General features: G+C 44.2%; 1 protein-coding gene across 3 annotated transcripts in view; it reads left to right on the top strand.

Moving 5' to 3' along the window:
• The window catches only part of LOC128758554 (WD repeat-containing protein 7), a 57,465-nt gene extending 40,817 nt beyond the window's left edge, over nt 1-16,648 (top strand). For 2 of the 3 annotated variants that reach the window (XM_053864621.1, XM_053864613.1), the window contains 6 exons: nt 2,468-2,585; nt 2,697-2,846; nt 2,931-3,013; nt 3,742-3,841; nt 9,242-9,346; nt 9,934-13,725. In XM_053864621.1, the coding sequence (XP_053720596.1) occupies nt 2,468-2,585; nt 2,697-2,846; nt 2,931-3,013; nt 3,742-3,841; nt 9,242-9,346; nt 9,934-10,137 (760 nt within the window). In that variant the 3' untranslated portion in view covers nt 10,138-13,725. Of the gene's footprint in view, nt 1-2,467; nt 2,586-2,696; nt 2,847-2,930; nt 3,014-3,741; nt 3,842-9,241; nt 9,347-9,933; nt 13,726-16,028; nt 16,128-16,208 lie in introns of those variants that run through there. The other variant, XM_053864631.1, reaches the window with a different exon arrangement.
• The last annotated feature ends 758 nt before the right edge of the window (nt 16,649-17,406 follow it).

Genomic DNA, 17,406 nt, shown 5'->3' with positions numbered 1-17,406 from the left:
ACATTTGGTGTAAGTGAATGTTAAAGAAGGTAACTGAGAGTCACAGGGAACACTGTGTCATGTCCATTTTATGTATTTATATGTGCGTGCGTGTGAGAGAGTACGTGTCCTCTCTGCTGACATCCAGCTGACCTACATGAGTTGATCCCATTAAGGATGAAACTGAAGCAGGACGGGTCCGGTTAAATGAGTATAGATATGTCTGCCGCGTGTACGTCTGCACAATTCAATTTGTGTCAAATAAATTTCCCGCCGTTGAGAAAGCGAGGAGAGTTTAAACAGTCTGACATAAAGTATCATCTAATTATATGGAGCATGCAGTTATGTCTAATGAAAGGTTTCATTTTGTAATTCGACTTGAAGTGCAGAGAACGGATCGACTGCGACAATAAAGCTCCGGAGTTCAAACAGAACCTTTCAAGTAATGACTGTCTTAACCTTTTAAGTAATGACTACCAAGTATTAGAAAGCCCTCAAATACATGAGTTATATGTTACGTGTAGCAAGACAATTAATGGAAGAACAGTCACATCATACAGTGGGGATTTTCAAAAGTGTATAAACTGTAGCCTCTGTTTTCATTGTTTATTTTAAAACCATTTCAAAAAATTGTGTTGGTCAAGGAACGTGGAACAGAGGCCATCATCCCAAAGCACTCTTGTACTTTTGTTGCTAAGATATTTGGAGCTATGAGCTAATAGCCAGGGGAGATGACTTTTGACAAGGTTTCTAAACTATAAGTAGTTGAGGACAAACTCAGAACCTAACCACACCGTATAATGTAATGAACAAAAAACGCCTTTCTCTCAAATTCTGCACCTTACAATACTGAAGAAAGTTGACAGGCGTGATTGTAAACATTCATGACATCTTCAATAAAGCCTTATAAACGCATCGTGATGCCTTATGAATGCATAGTAATGCATTGTAGATGGGACCTTTGTATGAAGCCGTTTTTTCCATTTGCCCTGCTCCAAGTCTTTGCTGGTTGACTGAGGGTTTTGTGTTCATCTTCACCTGCAAAGATGATTCCTGAGGACATAAAAACCCCAACCAGAAACCAACAATGAAAGAAGGATCAATGCTAAATCTGTCACGCGATGCATTCCGGCTGTCCAGTTTTAAACATCTTGTCCAATGTCATCTTGTTTTTTGAAACAAGATAATAGTTTATTTTTCCGTTCTATTGGCTTAACTAATTGATTCAGAATGTTCTTGAACAGTGAGTCGTATTGTTGCATGATGAAAAGCTTTGCTGGCATGTCACTCCTATAATTGAAAGTTTGGTTCCGGTTGTTGTGTTGCATTCAGAGCTCTGTCTGTCGTTGATGCTAGAAAGCATCTTAGACATAAAGACTGAGTTCCTAGCTGCGATTCGCAGCATGTGACTAAAAGTACTCACCCCACGTTCACACAGGAAAATCAATAGCTGGAGCCTTCTCCATGTGCATGTGCGCCGCACGTCTGTATTGACTGGATCATATCCGTGTGATATTGGCTGTGAATGCTGCCATGTTTACAGGTTCACACACTGTACTTCACAAGTGTATTGTCGCCTCTTTATCCAGCCTTGAGGCTCAAAAGACATTACAAATGCTTGGTAAACAGGTGGAGTTGCCTCCACTTTGCTGTACTGATTAATACAAATCTACTAATGGTCATAAATGAAGCATTACATGTTTAGTATGTTGTAAAGAATGTGGATTCTTATTGAAGTAGCTGTAACTGTAACTGTTACTCATATATTTTTATTTCTAAAAATAAGCCGCCCTCCTCGCGATCTTTGCAGCGTGAACGTGTGTGTGCTGCGCCACATTATCGATGCCACAGATTCTTTCATCGCATGTTCTCAACGCTGAGAATTAACCTCGGTGGGTGCTTGTCGGTACAATTAGCTCCCTGAACTCCTGCTGCATTATATCAACACGGTGACTGTTTCCAATTACAGCCGCGTCTCTACATGAAATTAAACATTTCAATAGTTCTGATATATTGCCGATATATTACCGGCATTAATTACAGGATGTGCGGCCGTGATGTGTAATCACAAGAGATGAATGGCGCAGGCTGCCTGTCCGTCCACCCATCTCGGCCTCCTCCTCCTCCTCTCTCTCCCCAGAGTCATTTGTTAACAAGGTGGCCTCGCTCGCCCTCTTTTTCACTGAAGCACGCACACGGGGCTGTGAGGCCAGCTGTTGGGGTGTGTGTGTCTAATTCCTGTTGCATTGTGGGAGTCCATTATGCTGTTGTGTGCTGAGTGGCCCCCATTGATGTAGCCTTGACATTATAAGCTTCCCGCTTATCTCCTTAGTTCATGTATTTCAGAGGATCGGTCTTTAAATTTTTCATATTCATCGTATACCTCGCTGGTGGTTTGTGATGTGTTGTTTATCGATAAATACTATCTGGCTTTCTTTCCCACTTTTTCTCTCTCCTTTCTTCTCTTTCTCTTTTTCTGCTCCTTCAGTGTCACGATGGGTTTGCCACTGAACCCTCCTGCTGATTCAGCCCGCTCTGCCCGCCATGCTTTGTCTCTCATTGCCACAGCCAGACCCCCGGCCTTCATCACCACCATAGCAAGAGAGGTGAGGTTGCACATTGATTTTCTCAATCACCGTTTTCAATGAACAGAGATAGTAGGACATATTTATTTCTGATTAGCCACAGCTTGTTTTTCATTCTTGATTTCCCTTAAGGTTCATCGATATAACGCTGCCCAGGCGAACTCTCAGTCCCAGCAGAACGTTCACACCACAACACTGGCCCGGGCCAAGACTGAGATCCTGAGAGTGATAGACATTCTGATTGAGAAGATGCCTGGAGATGTTGTTGACCTTCTGGTGGAGGTAAAAACACTGAAGGACAACCTGCACATCCGCCATGGAGAAAATGGTCCCGACAAGCATGCTGTAATACTTCTTGTTTTCCAGGTGATGGACATTATCATGTACTGTATCGAAGGATCCTTGGTGAAGAAGAAGGGACTGCAGGAGTGTTTCCCTGCCATCTGCAGGTTAGTAAACCTCGCTGAACATTATGGAATATGTGGGACGTCTAAAGTGATCCAAAAGTTTCTATTTAATAGTAGCCAGTCTTTGCTAATATCTTTATTGTCATTATTCTTTCTCATATCTGGTGGTCTCATTGTCAGAGCGCACAAATAAAAGTGAAATACCCGCTTATCTGCTGACTGAGAAATATCGATTCACTGTCGTGCACCGCTTAACACCGCTTAATATACAGAGGACACCTAGTTTTATTTTGGTCATATGGCAATGGAATCGTTACAGGAAACGGTCAGAGATGATGGGTATCTGGTGGTTCATGAAAAAGTAAACACTCACCATTTGTCTCATTCCCTCTCCAAAAACCCGTCTTCACATTTGCATGTATTCAGTGAATATGTGCCGTCTTCATGGAAAAACCTTCTCTTCTGATTTTAGAAAAGGATCAATCAGATGTGCTAAGAAGCCTGCGTAAATCTTGATGCATGACACATGAACATTTTCTGAGCTTGAGAGATCTTGTGACTACTGTAACAACAGTTCACTCCTTTTTTGTTTTCCTTTGTCTTTAGATTGTGCATGTCAAATGCTGTCTTCTGTGTGTTGCCAGTAAAGGTCCACATTTGTACAAGGGGCTATTCCAGAGTGTGTTGGAGGATGCTTTGTTAAATCCCAAAAATATTTGTCATTCATTTTTATTGCCATCAGTTTGAGTCTGATGCATTTTTCTGTTTAGGTTTTACATGGTCGGCTACTGTGACCGCAGCTACCGCATCGCCGTCGGAGCTCGCCAAGGATCAGTAGCCCTCTACGATGTTCGTACTGGAAAATGTCAGGTGTGTTCAAAGTACTCCCACTTCAGTTTCTCATCCATCCATCTGTATATCTGTTGGTCTTTCCGTCGCCTCAATAGTTCTCCTTCTCATGTCTGTACGGTAAATCATCCATCCTTTACCTTCCCTGCAATCTTTGCATTTGCTCTTCACCCATCCTCTTCTTGTCCATCCATCTGTGAAAAGATTACCCTCTCAGAGGGGGGCGGGGGAGAAGCGTGAGAAGAGGAGTTTTATTCACTTGATTATTTTCTGTCTCCTTCCACATTGATTAATGCTGAAGTGATGGCTCTCTTAATCAGCTTTTGTCTTTGTTAGCATGTAGGTTTATATGTGATTGTGTTCCGCGCGAGTGTGTGCATCGGAGATCAGGCCGTGTGTGCTTCCATGCCTGTGTGTGTTGGCAATTTGCAGTGTATTGATTTGCAGTAACCTGAGCAGTCTAGTCTTCTGGAGAGGGTCATTTATATCTGATAACAGCATTGGCCCCTGTTCACCCAGCAGCCAGGTTGATTGTAAAAATGTGTGAGGACACAAAGACGGTCGGGGGGAAATATGCTGATCTTTTTGGATAGTTGTCACGTCTTTAAAATTGCTAAATAGTCTTTGCGTCTTCACAGCGAAGTTGGAGTCTTGCCTTTAGTACCTCCACTTGCACTGCAGTAATATGAATGTATTTAGGTTAGTGGTGGTCATGCATTTGGAGAACAAAATTTACAAATAAGGTTGTGCACAGTCATTGATGTCATATGTCCCCCCATATTGTGTATCATGGTGATTCCTGAGTGCCAATGGTAGGATGAAAATAGTGAGCCAACCTGGTGTCAGCTCAGCTATTGGAATTTGAATTCCATTGGAGATGTGTATGAGAGCTGAGATCGTACTCACAAGTGATAGATGTCATGATATTAATTCTCATTTGCGCGATGCCTTCAAGACAATTGAAGAGTTTTTGTGAGTGTAGGTGTGTGCGTCTGTCTGTCCATTCGCATGACCATCTGCCACAACTTTGATCAGCCACTGTGAACAGGCTTTTGTTCGTGGCATTGCTCTCTGTGTGTGTGCCCAGCTGCTTTTCCTGCTCCTTTAACAGAGTGCAGCAAGTCTACTAATTGCACACAAAGAAACAATCTGACTGATCTTTCTGCCCATTCAGCAGTCTGTTGCTTCACGGAAGCACTGGCACAGGAAGGAGAAGCACACCGCGTCTGAAGCCATCCGTGTCTTGTTTTCTCTCTTCTCATGTTTTGTCATCTGTATTGCGTTTACTTTTTCGTGGTCATTTTTGGTTACACACTTTTTTTTGAAAGACTGTTCTGTTAGTCAGCTGATGCGGTCCGAAAGACTTCGGTCTACAGTGTAATAGGATGCCAAAGAAAGAGGGCTTTTATGCACAATATGTTCACCCTGTTAGTAGAAGGACCCGGAACAGATCTGCTACCAGGTTGTACATTGCCGGATCCAAATGGAGACTTGGGAACGTCTTGAGGTCCGTGGTAAAAATCCACCTGTTAGTGTAGCTGAATACAGTGTGCCGAAAAAGTGGCACAAACCCAATAATAACAATAATGACGTCACCACTCAGACCTGCATTGAGAGAAACACAAACATCTTGAGCAAGCTGCAGTTTAGTTGAAGTGACTGAAGTCACCGTTGCCTTCTTTGGGTTGAGTGGAAGTAGTTTTTGACTAGTTAAACTTTAGTTTAGTCCTTCTTGAGCTGATGACACTATTGTTCTTTTGACACAGCAACTATCAAACTGAAAACATGGCGCAGAGCTAATCAAAAGGAGCGCTCGTTGAATTCAGTTGAAGCATTTGGTGTATGTTTTTTGAGTTTAAGAGCAACTTCAGCAGATGTTCATTCGTCTGCTGGTGATTTGACCAAAACACTGATGGCAGTAATTGTGCGGCTGATAGCTCAACGACAAATACCACAATCAACACTTGCGCCTCTTCAATCAGGGTCGACACAAAAGAATTAGCTTCTGATTGTGCTTGGTCTTTGACTGGGATGTTGTTGACGGATTCATGCTACAATTGTTTTATATCCAACTGCTTACATTGATGAACAATAGTGCTCATATCTGGGCAGGTTGTTTCAGCAGTGTAAACACAGGCAGTTCTTTTGGACACGCAATTGTAGCTCTTTGTCTTGCACCATTTCCCATCATGGTTTCCCAACCAGTCAGCCTCCTCCACCTTCACTTATCTATATGATCCTGCTGTCTCGCACCTATCCTTTTTCATGTCCTTCTTCAATGATTGTCTTTCTCATCACCTTCAGCCCTGTACGTCCACTTCTAACATTGTTCATCCAACATGTCTCCTCCTTCTGGGTCATGTCCAACTGTGCATCTTTGAGTCTGCCACATGTCAAAGCTTCTGTCCTCAAGCCAAACATCTCACTACTAAGCTCCCATTTCACTCCACTGTACTGTAGTAGTCTCCGCCTGCTCCACCCTGCCTGCACTCTCCTCTTCACCTCTGTCCATCTCTCTGTATGACTCACTCTAAATACTCAACGTCATTGTTCTTGTTCTTGTCATTTGTTCTATTCCTCTTCTGTAACGTGTTTACGGACCCTCCTACCTCTCTCATTTATGCACTTGTTTTCTGCATTGGTTTTACTGTGCTCTCCAGCTTCTCCTCCACTCACACTACAGATCACTCTATTCTTAGCAAGCATCATGGTCCGTGGAGAGTCTTCCCTAACCTCGTCTCTGTTTGTCTATAACAATAGCAAGCCAGAATGGGCCAAGAGCTGATCCCTGATGGACTCTGACTCTCACCTTGAGTCCCTTCATCACTCCTAAATGCTTTATTAGTTGCTGACAGAAGTCCAGATGAGTTAACAAGAGTTATATATACTGAATAGGAATTAAAGTTACTATTAAGTTAAGTTTAATGTTTTTATTGTCAATTAAAAATCGATAGCTGTCAGCGGAAAAAACAAAGCTCCATCTTTTTTTGGTTTGTTTGTGTTTTTGAAAATATTTTGAACACATTTAAACAGGGACTCAAAACATCCAAAAACTGGGTGTAATATATGTCTGAAAACTAGAGGGAAGGGAAAAACAGCAGGTGCAGTGTGCTGCATGTGTAATTTACCGCTTTAGATTTAGATGTGTTTTTTCAAATATTCAACAAGTAAATCAACAGCACAGAGAGGAGGGAAGTCTGTCGACAATGTAATGAAAGAGAGCACAATAGATGTGGTGAATGGGGAGAGTTTAAGGAAAGTAATGGATGAGGAAGAAAGGTGGGAGAGAAATAATTCCACTTCCATCTCAAACAGTCCCTCAGTGAAATTGGATTTACCCTAAAAGTAGAAGTAAAAAATGATATTTGATTTCATTCTATTATTATTTTTTTCTGCTTTAATCGCCACAGATGGGTTATTATTTGAAGGTTTGTGTGCCCGAGGTGATGTGTCTTAATCTCATTTGGAGGTGAGACTCTCTAATCCCAGCCCTAGTCAGAGGCTGGGTGGAGATTTCTAGGCGGCCTTATATTGCGTTACTCTCCCTTCATCTGGTGGGACACTTTATTACGTTACGCTCGGCACAGCGCTGCTTTATTTTCTCCCCTGAGTTCTGCGAGCGAACGGCAGCATCTGTCGGACCACAAACTGCCCCTCATCTGATGGAATTATCTCGCTAAAGCCAAACGTTTAGTGTCGAGAGAAATGTGCCATCGCAGGCGCCAGAACTCACTGTGGCGTCTTGATAGGATTTCAACAGCAGAAGTCTGTGTTGGCTTCTGTTGCCTCCAGGAAGGAAAATGAGGCGGAATGAAAGATGAAATCCAACATTAATGTCAAGCATGGTGCGATGTGTTACACAGGAAGAGAACCGAAGGTTCTACAGTGGTCTGATGATCGGACCAGACGGTTAGAATCAGCCACCTGTCCTGTTGCCTTCGTACATTAGTAACAATTAAGATGGAACTAGACTGGGCTGTTTTCATTCCTAGTTCTTTGTTCAAGCAAGCTGTGCTGGTATTAAAATCACTGAAAGATCCAACCAAAAATGAGGTGTCTGGGACTGGGAGTCTGGCTGTCCAGAGCTCACTGCTCTCCTTCAATAATTCATCACTGATGGCGCTACAGCAGGACGAGAACATTTAAGGATGCAAAGGGAACTTCACAAAACCTATCACTGCACTTTCACTCCTACTGTCGTTTAACTTGTCAGCTCTGTTTTTTTCACATTCAAGAGAAAACAGATCGGCTGCTTACAATATAACTAGTTTTACTCTCAGCAGCTTCCGATGCCTTCAGTTCTTGACTAAAACAGACTGTCAAATGAACGGTGGGAGCAGTGGTGTCTACTGCGGGATGAGGGCCTGGTCTGCCTGATTTAATGTGGCTGTTTGAATGACATGTGAGTGAACTGTTTTATTTCAAAGCACACACTTGGTGTGTCCTCAAATGGGTCAAAACCGGAGCAGACCTTTTTGAGAGGCCTTTTATATCATCTGGTCATGTGGCACATGTGGAAGCATGTCTGAGAAAATCACACTTCAAGCCAACCAAATGAATATCTCCACTATCATGGACTGCTGAACAGAGTCCAGGGAGTTAGTTACCTTAGTCAAAAGTTGAAGGTGAAGAGTGTGCAAGTGGTTTTGGCTGAGGGAAAATTGGTTTGGTGACAGACAGGGAAAGGTTTCCATCTTTCATGTCACCACGCCGTTGACTGAAAGTTGAATCTGACCTGTGAATCCGGTCGTGCTGATGTGACTCTCTTCACAGTTTTTGTGACATTTGGACTGTCCCACCCATGACCCTTACTTTTGCTCTGTGTATCAGCCTTTTACTGGCTCTGTCGTCGTGGTGTATTTTTAAGCTGTAGCCTTTTTTACCCGGTCCACTTCGTTCTTCATCACCTGACTTCCTCCTTGAATGATCTGCTTGACTCTTGTTTGACGTGGAACACAGGTGCACCAGGTCGGGTTTGGGACAACACTCGCCAAAAATCCATGTGATTTATGATTTTTTTTTGTTTTTTTGATGGAACCCAGGGTTTAGTTTGATGCTAGAACGTTGCAGCGCCACTACAGGTGTGTCGTATGCACTACGTTGTTTCCACTGGACCCGTGTGGACAGCTGAATGGCTCAGTACATTTTTGAAACCGACCCAGAAAAAGACTGGGAAATGTGTGGATGCTGCCAGAGATCGTAGCTTCTTGTCTTGTCTGCTCTCAGTTGAGAGACAAAAGCTCACCATCACTGTTCATGTTCATCACTCAGTGAGCAGTGTAGCTGCTTCAGCAGAGCATGTGTCGATAGATATGGCAATAGTACGGGTCTCCATCAATCAGAACATGAGTGGTTCAAGTCTCGCCGTCGTCAAATTCTTTGCTGAGACCAACCAATAATTAACTCATTGATTCTCTCCAGAACATCCACGGACACAAGGGCCCGATCACTGCTGTGTCTTTTGCCCCTGATGGACGTTACTTGGCGACGTACTCCAACGCCGACAGCCACATTTCCTTCTGGCAGGTGTGTGAGACGACGCGCGCACACACACACACACACACGCACACATGCACGCAACATGAGGGTCAACTCCGACCTGTTTTGTCTTTGACTGAAGCCAGAGACTGAAACCAACAGACTTGTTTTGTGTACACACACACGCACACACGCACACACAGACACACACACATACTCACCTCTTATCCTCTTACCAGAACTGTTACTTTGAATGAAAGGTCTTTGTGACCCCTGACACGACTGTCTGCACTCACTCAACACGCCTCCATGAAGGACTCACGCACGCACACGCACACGCACACGCACACACACACACACACACACACACACACACACACACACACAGGCACACACACTAATGGCATTACTGTAAGCATAAACCGCTGGGAGCTGGCCGGCAGGACGGCTGCTGTGGTAATGAGCTGGCAGACGCTCTGTCGGACTGTGTGAGTGTGTGTCTGTCTGTGCGCTCGTGTGAGCAGTGGCTGTGTGGCATGAGGAGGAAACGCTTGTTACGTGCTAACAGATGAGCAGGATTCATAACAAACCAGGAAGCAGAGTCCACTCCAGCACGCGCGTGTTCTGTGTCCCAGATGAACACCAGCCTCCTGGGCAGCATCGGCATGCTCAACTCGGCCCCTCAGCTTCGCTGCATCAAGACCTACCAGGTACCACCAGTGCAACCGGCCTCTCCCGGCTCCCAGAACCACCTGAAGCTGGCTCGCCTCATCTGGACCTCCAACCGCAACGTCATCCTGATGGCTCACGATGGCAAGGAGCACCGCTTCATGGTCTAGTCCTCCGCTCGGGTGGCGTTTATCGTCTCACTGGAAAGTCACTTTAAGTTTTCCTTCCGTAGCGTCTGTGTTCTGCTGGGCCCGAAGGAGAATGTGGATAGTATCGTGCTTTTATCTCAGTGATGTTGTGTTTCATCCCTGGATGATCCGCATCCATGTCGTTTTAGTGACGCACACCTTCCTGTCATTCCTATTTATTTGCGCATTCCATCATTGTATTTATTTTAAGAAGGTGTTTTTAGTGTAAGATGGGTTTTTAGTAACTCACCTGAGGTTCATTCACTAAAACAATCTCATGTCTTCTTCACGTCACAGAGGTCCATCACATCTTCATTTGGGTCGGGTGCGTTTGTTGTGTGTCACATTCACAAGAAGAATCAGCTCTGTTTACATGTGCAAGTCGTTTCGTTATGTTACAGCGCGTTGCAGAAGTATGAAGATGAACTGGGTGACTTGGATATGGTTCTGAAAAACACATCATCTGAAGGCCACGTGCTTCTGAACAAATAAAGTCATTCTCTTTTATGTTGATTTTCACCTCATCTTGCATTCACTGATATTTATTCTCTCTGTTGGAGTGTTTCTGTGGCTGAAATGTTTTAAGTGCTTTTATCCGCTCACCACTAGAACAGGCTTTCCTCAGACGTTGTTAGTGGAAATCCTGAAAGAGAGTCTATGATATGTCCGGCGGATGGTTGTTGTGGATGTAAATATTCAAGTTTAAATATTGCACTGTTTAAATCAGAGGCTGTCGACGTGTCTGCAGATATTTATTTTAGCTGACAGTTGTGTGTTTTATCGCGGACTTTAAGGAAACGTTTCATTAGTGCCACCGGTCGCTCCTCGCTCTGTCACACACCTGTGAACCCGGGAGTGTCAGAGCTTTTCACAAGTTGTTCTTTGGAAAAAAAAAAAAAAAAATCCTGGATGGTTTTTGAGAGTTGAGAAGAGCAGATCCCGACAGCTGTGAGATCTTAATCTCTGCTTTTCTCCAGCATCCTTCACAGTTTAGAGGAAATGTGTTTTTGGCAGCATCTCTGGGGAGGCGAGGTGAGAAAGGCAGGGAGGAAGAGCTGAAGAGTAAGTAACAAGTGAGGAGGATCAGGTCATCCATCCATCCATCCAAAACATAAAAGCTGCTTGAAGGAAGTGAAGCGAACAACCTGCAGCCCGACGGGGCGGAGACGTGGTCCTGGTGGAGAGTGAGGCTGCGGGTGTCGATTCGGATCAGCAGGTCTTTAAAAATCTGTACTAATGTGACTCGGCTGCACCCACCGTGCTCAGTGTAGGAACTCTGGTGTTAAGTGTGTGTGTGTCGTGAAGTGCATGTGTAGAAGCTTCAGTCATGAAAACAGTGTGTGATGTTAAAATGTATTACTGAATTTGTGCTCATTAAAATTATCCTTTAGCCACTGCTTTGTTATTCTTCTACATGCTACACGATAATGAATGGATTCATAAATAGTTTTCTTTTGTAAGTCCAAGATGCAAAAAGTATATACTTTATAATTTAAAAGAAATACTTATTTTAAGATGATTTCTCTCATGGCTTCTCCTGACAATCCAATGAGGATCGGCGCATTGAGTCAAGAGCATCGTCTTCTGGCTCAGCTCAGTTCTCCTGGACATGGAGAGCGTCTTCATGAAGGTGCTGCGGCCGACCATCTGTCCATCTAATGATCCGCTCTTCCCTCACTCTGGGAAGGCAGCAGAGCGTGGAGGGGCCAGTATGAGGCTCCGCTCACAAAATTGGAAGCTTCAGTATCAGTCTGACTTGAGGAGTGAAGTGCCCTGTTCAGTGCTGGACAAGGATGCTGGATGCTTTTCCCAACTCAAGAAATGTAAATCTGAAATGATGGACCTCCACTCCTCTCCACTCAGCAGCATCAGCCAACTTTCCACGATCCAAGTTCTTTATCCTCATCCCTCATCGCTGCTTGACAACCACATTGAATTGAACTGACCTGTTTCCCAAACTAAATCAAACCCATGCTCACATTCAGATTCTGAAGCTCCAAGCCAGAAGTCTTGCGTTAAAACTCGAGATTACACAAAGTGGAAACACCTCAAATGGGAAACGCAACAAACAGCGTGGAAGTGGACATGATGATGGTGGTTTTATATCAACAAGATCCCAAGAAGAAACAGAACTAAATGACAGGAACAGGTCTGCAGTTCGTGCTGCCCAGACCCCTGAAGGAACGGAGCGGGTGAGGACGGCTGCAGACTTCTCATGACTCCTCTGTCACCAGTGAGTGTCAGAGCTCCTCCCTTTGTTTCTCCAGGTCACAGTTTCCCTTCTCATCTCAGTGCTGCCCCAAGTGGCTGCTTGTCAGAGAACAGGCTGGATTTTGTTTAGGATCAATAGCAGGTGTTCTGCAGGTTGATGTTTTGACTTTGCATGAAAACTCTTTAAGAGTCTGGCCTCCCTGACATGGTCTCCAAACCTCTCCCCACTCCCTCGGGTCACAACAACACCATCAAAGGGACTGAACTCCCTCCTAGACTGGATCAACTCATTCACGCTCATCATTTCTTTAGTCTCTCTCTAATTCCTTAAAACTATGGAAATGTTTGATATGACTGGACTGTAATTAAGAGGAGCGCGTCTTTGATATTTCAAAGTTCTTCGTCTGGTTATGATCAATGAGAGCCACAGAGTCGGTTCAGGAATTAGAAACGGGCATCGATTCTCCAAACTTTTGAGAGAGTTGGAAACTGACTTTGAACATGTTTAAGCAGCAGCAATGAGCTTCTTTCCATTTGAGAACCAGTTTTGGTCTGAACTATTATTATTGTTATTATTATGGGCCATAATCTGTCTGACCCTCCTCAGCTGGAGTAACACCCTCTGGGTGCCAGTGTTTTGAAACTGCCTCAAATGTGCGTGTGAAGCCCAAGCTGCGTTCCCATCAGTTTGTTCTTCCCCATCGATTCCTAAAGTTTCCAAAGTTGCTGCGCTCAATCTGAGAATATTTGCACTGAGATTAAATATGATTATCAAAGACTCGCAGACGATCAATACGATCCCACACGTGAGAATCTTGATTTCCTGTGTTTGCCAACGTTGGAGGGTAAATTCCAAAGGTGAAAGGTTAACTAGTATTATTTGACAATAACTGTGTAACAGGACAAATAATCAATGACAAATAGACTTCTGTGAATTTGTATTGATTGCGGCTCTCGGCTCCAAAACAGCGGCTCCACCTTTCATCGTCTGCCCAGGTTTCCTTTGAGTACTCCCTCTGTTTCCAGGATGAAGATTTGTGAAGTAGGAATGCAGCTTCTCAACTCGAAATTAAGGGCTGAAAGTGGGTCTTTAGCTGACATGCTGCTCTTTAGTGTTCTAAATGCTGCACTTATTTTCTCAGCGCCTCCTGACAGTCTCCACATCACAGCCTCCAACCTGCCAAGTTCCTTTAATCCTGAGAAAGTATCTGCGCATACTTAAACGTGGGACAAAACCCTTCTGACTGCAGGTTTAAAGGAAGCCGCGGAGGAGACGTCGATGTTAAGTGCAGAGCCGAGGGGAGATCAAACACATGACGCTATGTGTGTTTAGTTCCGACAAGAGAAGAGTTTGTTGCTGAAGTTGGATGGAGAAGAGAGAGCGTGAGGGTGTGTGGGGGGTGGGGTGGAGGGGCGCGAGGAAGGGGCTTCGATTAGTTAAGAGCAGAGAGTCTGTGATTCTGCTCAGCTGGAAAGAAAGAGTATCGACATGGAGCCAGGGAACCTCGGCCTCGGCCCGCTTCTCCCCTGCACACTCCCTCAGGTAGGCATTAAAACCCGGCCAAGCGAGGGAGAGATGGGGTGAGGAGGGGGCTAGGGGGGGCCCCGAGAGACCTCCCGACCAGAGCTTTGATACACCGCGGGTTTCTCACATCAACCACAGGGGTCTGCAGCTCATTGCTGAGTTTAAAACCACAATGCTGTCAAAAATTAATCGCCGCTGCTTTACTTTTCAATTATCAATTCTGTGTTGAGCCGCGCTGCAGCTTAGCGGCGGCTTAAGGTTACTAACGGCTGCTAAGACGCCGAGGACTCTGGGAGAGGAGCCGCGGCGCTGTGTGTTTGGCGTTTTTAATGAGGCGGGGAAAGTGTCTTAGGCCTTTGTCGGCTTGAACGGGTCAAAAATGTGTCAGCGGCGAAGAGAAGCGACGCCCCGATGATAACAGGCATTTACAACAGGCCCCAGAACCTCGGCCAGCTCTGCTGGTGATCCCACACCAGAAGGTGGTGCCACTTTTCACCGCAATTGAAAAGGTCCTGGCCCGGTGCCAGAGGAGGCCCCCGGCTGGAGGAGTTCAGGTGTCTCACTGCTTTGTTAAGATGGCACCTTCTGCAGCATTTCAGCCCGAACCTGTTTGTAGTTTCTGCTGTCACTGAGAAACATCCATGTTGACAGAGCTGCCAGCACCATCACACCGTTCCGTGATGTCACCACGTTATTTCGTGGTATTATCATGTTATTTCTAAATAGTGCTATGAAATCTTGTGACTTTATCACGTTGTGTTGAGATTATTTAGAGAAACTCATCACCTGGTCCCATGATATTATCATGTTGTGATATTCATCACATTAATTTTGCTATTATCGCATTTGTTTTGTGATTTTTTTTTTCGGAAGTGAAGAAACTAAAGACATTTGGAGGTAAAAAATGATCATAATTGTCAGTCAAAGCAGTGGCAGTCAAGTTTCTCCGATGGTTTCTCTAATCTTTATGAGTTTTAAATGAACACTGCAGAGAGACGAGTGCTGAAGTCGCCACATGGCGTGTGAGTGAACTCAGATTTCCACCTGAGATGGTGTCCGCCTCCCGCATCATCACCTCAGCACGGCTCCACGCTGCAGCCCACTGGTCTCACTGATAATCCAGGCAGTGCTCCAACGCACCTAACATCACCTAAATATAGGGTGATGCTGATGCTACAATTGTTTTGGCTCTCAAATCCGAGAGACAGAAGATAGATAGATGGAGGGGAAAACCAACAAAAGGCGATGTTTTACCAGGAGCCTTGAATGTGTCTGTGGATCAAAGAAGGGTCAGATGAAGCCACCACACCTGCCCCAAAGTTCTCCCAGATCCGACCAAACCCTTCAGCCAAAGCTTGTAAGAAGAGCCTCCGCAGATGAACCCGGCCGCTCTTCAGGAGAAGCCAATCTTCAGAGCTCAAAGTTTCAAATATTCCACATTGATCAAAAATTACTTATGCAGCAACTTTGCTCCATGCTCCTGTGATTCCTTTAATCAGTCGACGTGAAGGCTTTTCTCCATCGAGCGCCGCACCACCCTCCTGGCAGGGGCACAGGCAGCGCTCTAATCTCCCCTCTGCGGAGTGACCTTGTTCATTGTTATTAAAAGTTCATGAGCTTCCCTCTCTTTTCTCAGGAGCCGAGAGCTCTCACTGTTGATTCTCTGACGCATTTTCCTCTTATCAAAGGCTTCGGAGACACAGACTGGTGCCGCTTCGTGGACCTGACCCACTTAATGCTGTAAAAGAGAACTGTCTATGCTCCTTGACCAAACTTGAATCAGTCATCGCGGTGGGAACGCCTTCAGGCGCCGTGCCATTCCTGGTATAAAACGTTGGACGGTGGCTGGATGCTGCTGTCACGCTGATGCTAGCATAATAACAGTCATAATAACGTGAGAAACCTACATAAAGACAGGAGGTGCTTTACATTCACACTGAGACACAACACATGAAGATGAAATATTTGTATTTTATTACTGTAAAGTAGACTAAAATTCCCATTCTTACTGTACGCTTGCATTTCCTTTCACTGTATTCTCACTGAGTGGGACTTTATTGAGACTGACAAGAAGGCACAGAGAAGGTCGCTTTCTTAAAGACCTTGATCCCTCAAACTGTTTCATTTCTCCTCATAGAATCTTCAGCTCCTCCTGACTGAAGCGGCGACTCAACATCAGGGCCTCCATCATGCTCAGTTCCTCTAATCCTGAGAAGGTTTCCGTGTATGCTGAAAGGTGGGACAAACTCCTCAGGAGTCCATGTTGATGAAAGTGCTAAAGAACAAGATCCATAACAGGACAATATGTGTTTTTCAGGTTAAAATTGCTGGGTCGATTTAGATGGAAGCTGAATCCAGGACCACAGAGCGACGTGGTGAGGCCAGGAAACACAAAAAAAATGAGAAAAAAAACCCCAAAAAGTGCATTTTTTCTAATTACAAAAACATAATTGTGAGTTAACCCAAGTGAGATTAAAAAATTTAGTAGTAGTTCAGAATGACCTTCCCTCAGAAGCGCCAAACATTTTAACCTCTTAGGTTTCATCCCTTGATCTCTCTGGTGAAGAAGAGAGTGCAGGCAGGGTGATTCAATTTCCCAAAGTACAGTAGAGACAGGTGGTAAAATAGTCAGGGAAAAATATTTTGTTGTTTTGGGGTTTTTTTTGTATATTATTTAATGTAATTGTTGAAATAAATATATGGTTAGACATGGATATAATAAAGAAAATGTTTCACAAAGTAAATAAACAAAATAAATATCGTAGTGTATTATTACTTTATGTACAGTTAAAAAAATGTCAATGTAAAAATATATACAATACTAGAGGATATATAATAATTGAGGAAATATAGTTCTTATACCAGGATAGTGTTACAAAAAATATTTTTTAAATAATTATATATATATATATATATATATATATATATATATATATATATGCTTTTTATAAGGATGAAGCGTCTAGGTGAATACATATGTACGTGTTTAAGGTAAAACATAAAACAACATTTGGATACTCCTCACTTTATTATTGCACAATATCTGTCAGAAAAGTATATGTATTTTTTTGGTTTGTTTAGTGTCATAACTTTAGTACTTTCTGCACTATGGATGCTGCTTGTTATGTGCAGGACGGAGAACTTGGCAGATGAAGTTAGGGAGGTCGGCGAGAGGTCAGGTGGTTGGGACTCTTGGAAAGGAGAGAGTGTTGACATGCTGGACGAAGAACGTAGCAGTGGACGATGACCTGTGTGGTTCCATTCCAGCATGATGCATCCTTTGTTTCGATCCCCTCATTTCTGTGTGTTTGTGACCCCACTTTTTGCTGTAGTCTCTTCTGGGCTCCCAAGTTCCTCAGTCCCCTTTAAGCTGACTCAGTTTCACGATGAGGGAAGTGAGCTTCTGAGTAGGAATCAAACCCCGCCAGGTGAACAGCCTGCGCGCCCACGTCAGCTCGCCCTCGTAACATGCATACGGCCGGAATTAATCACTAGCTGCAGGCGTGTGTGGGTGT

Source organism: Synchiropus splendidus, chromosome 1 (assembly GCF_027744825.2).
Source record: "Synchiropus splendidus isolate RoL2022-P1 chromosome 1, RoL_Sspl_1.0, whole genome shotgun sequence".
Taxonomy (NCBI): domain Eukaryota; kingdom Metazoa; phylum Chordata; class Actinopteri; order Syngnathiformes; family Callionymidae; genus Synchiropus; species Synchiropus splendidus.
This window is presented reverse-complemented; position numbering and strand designations above follow the sequence as displayed.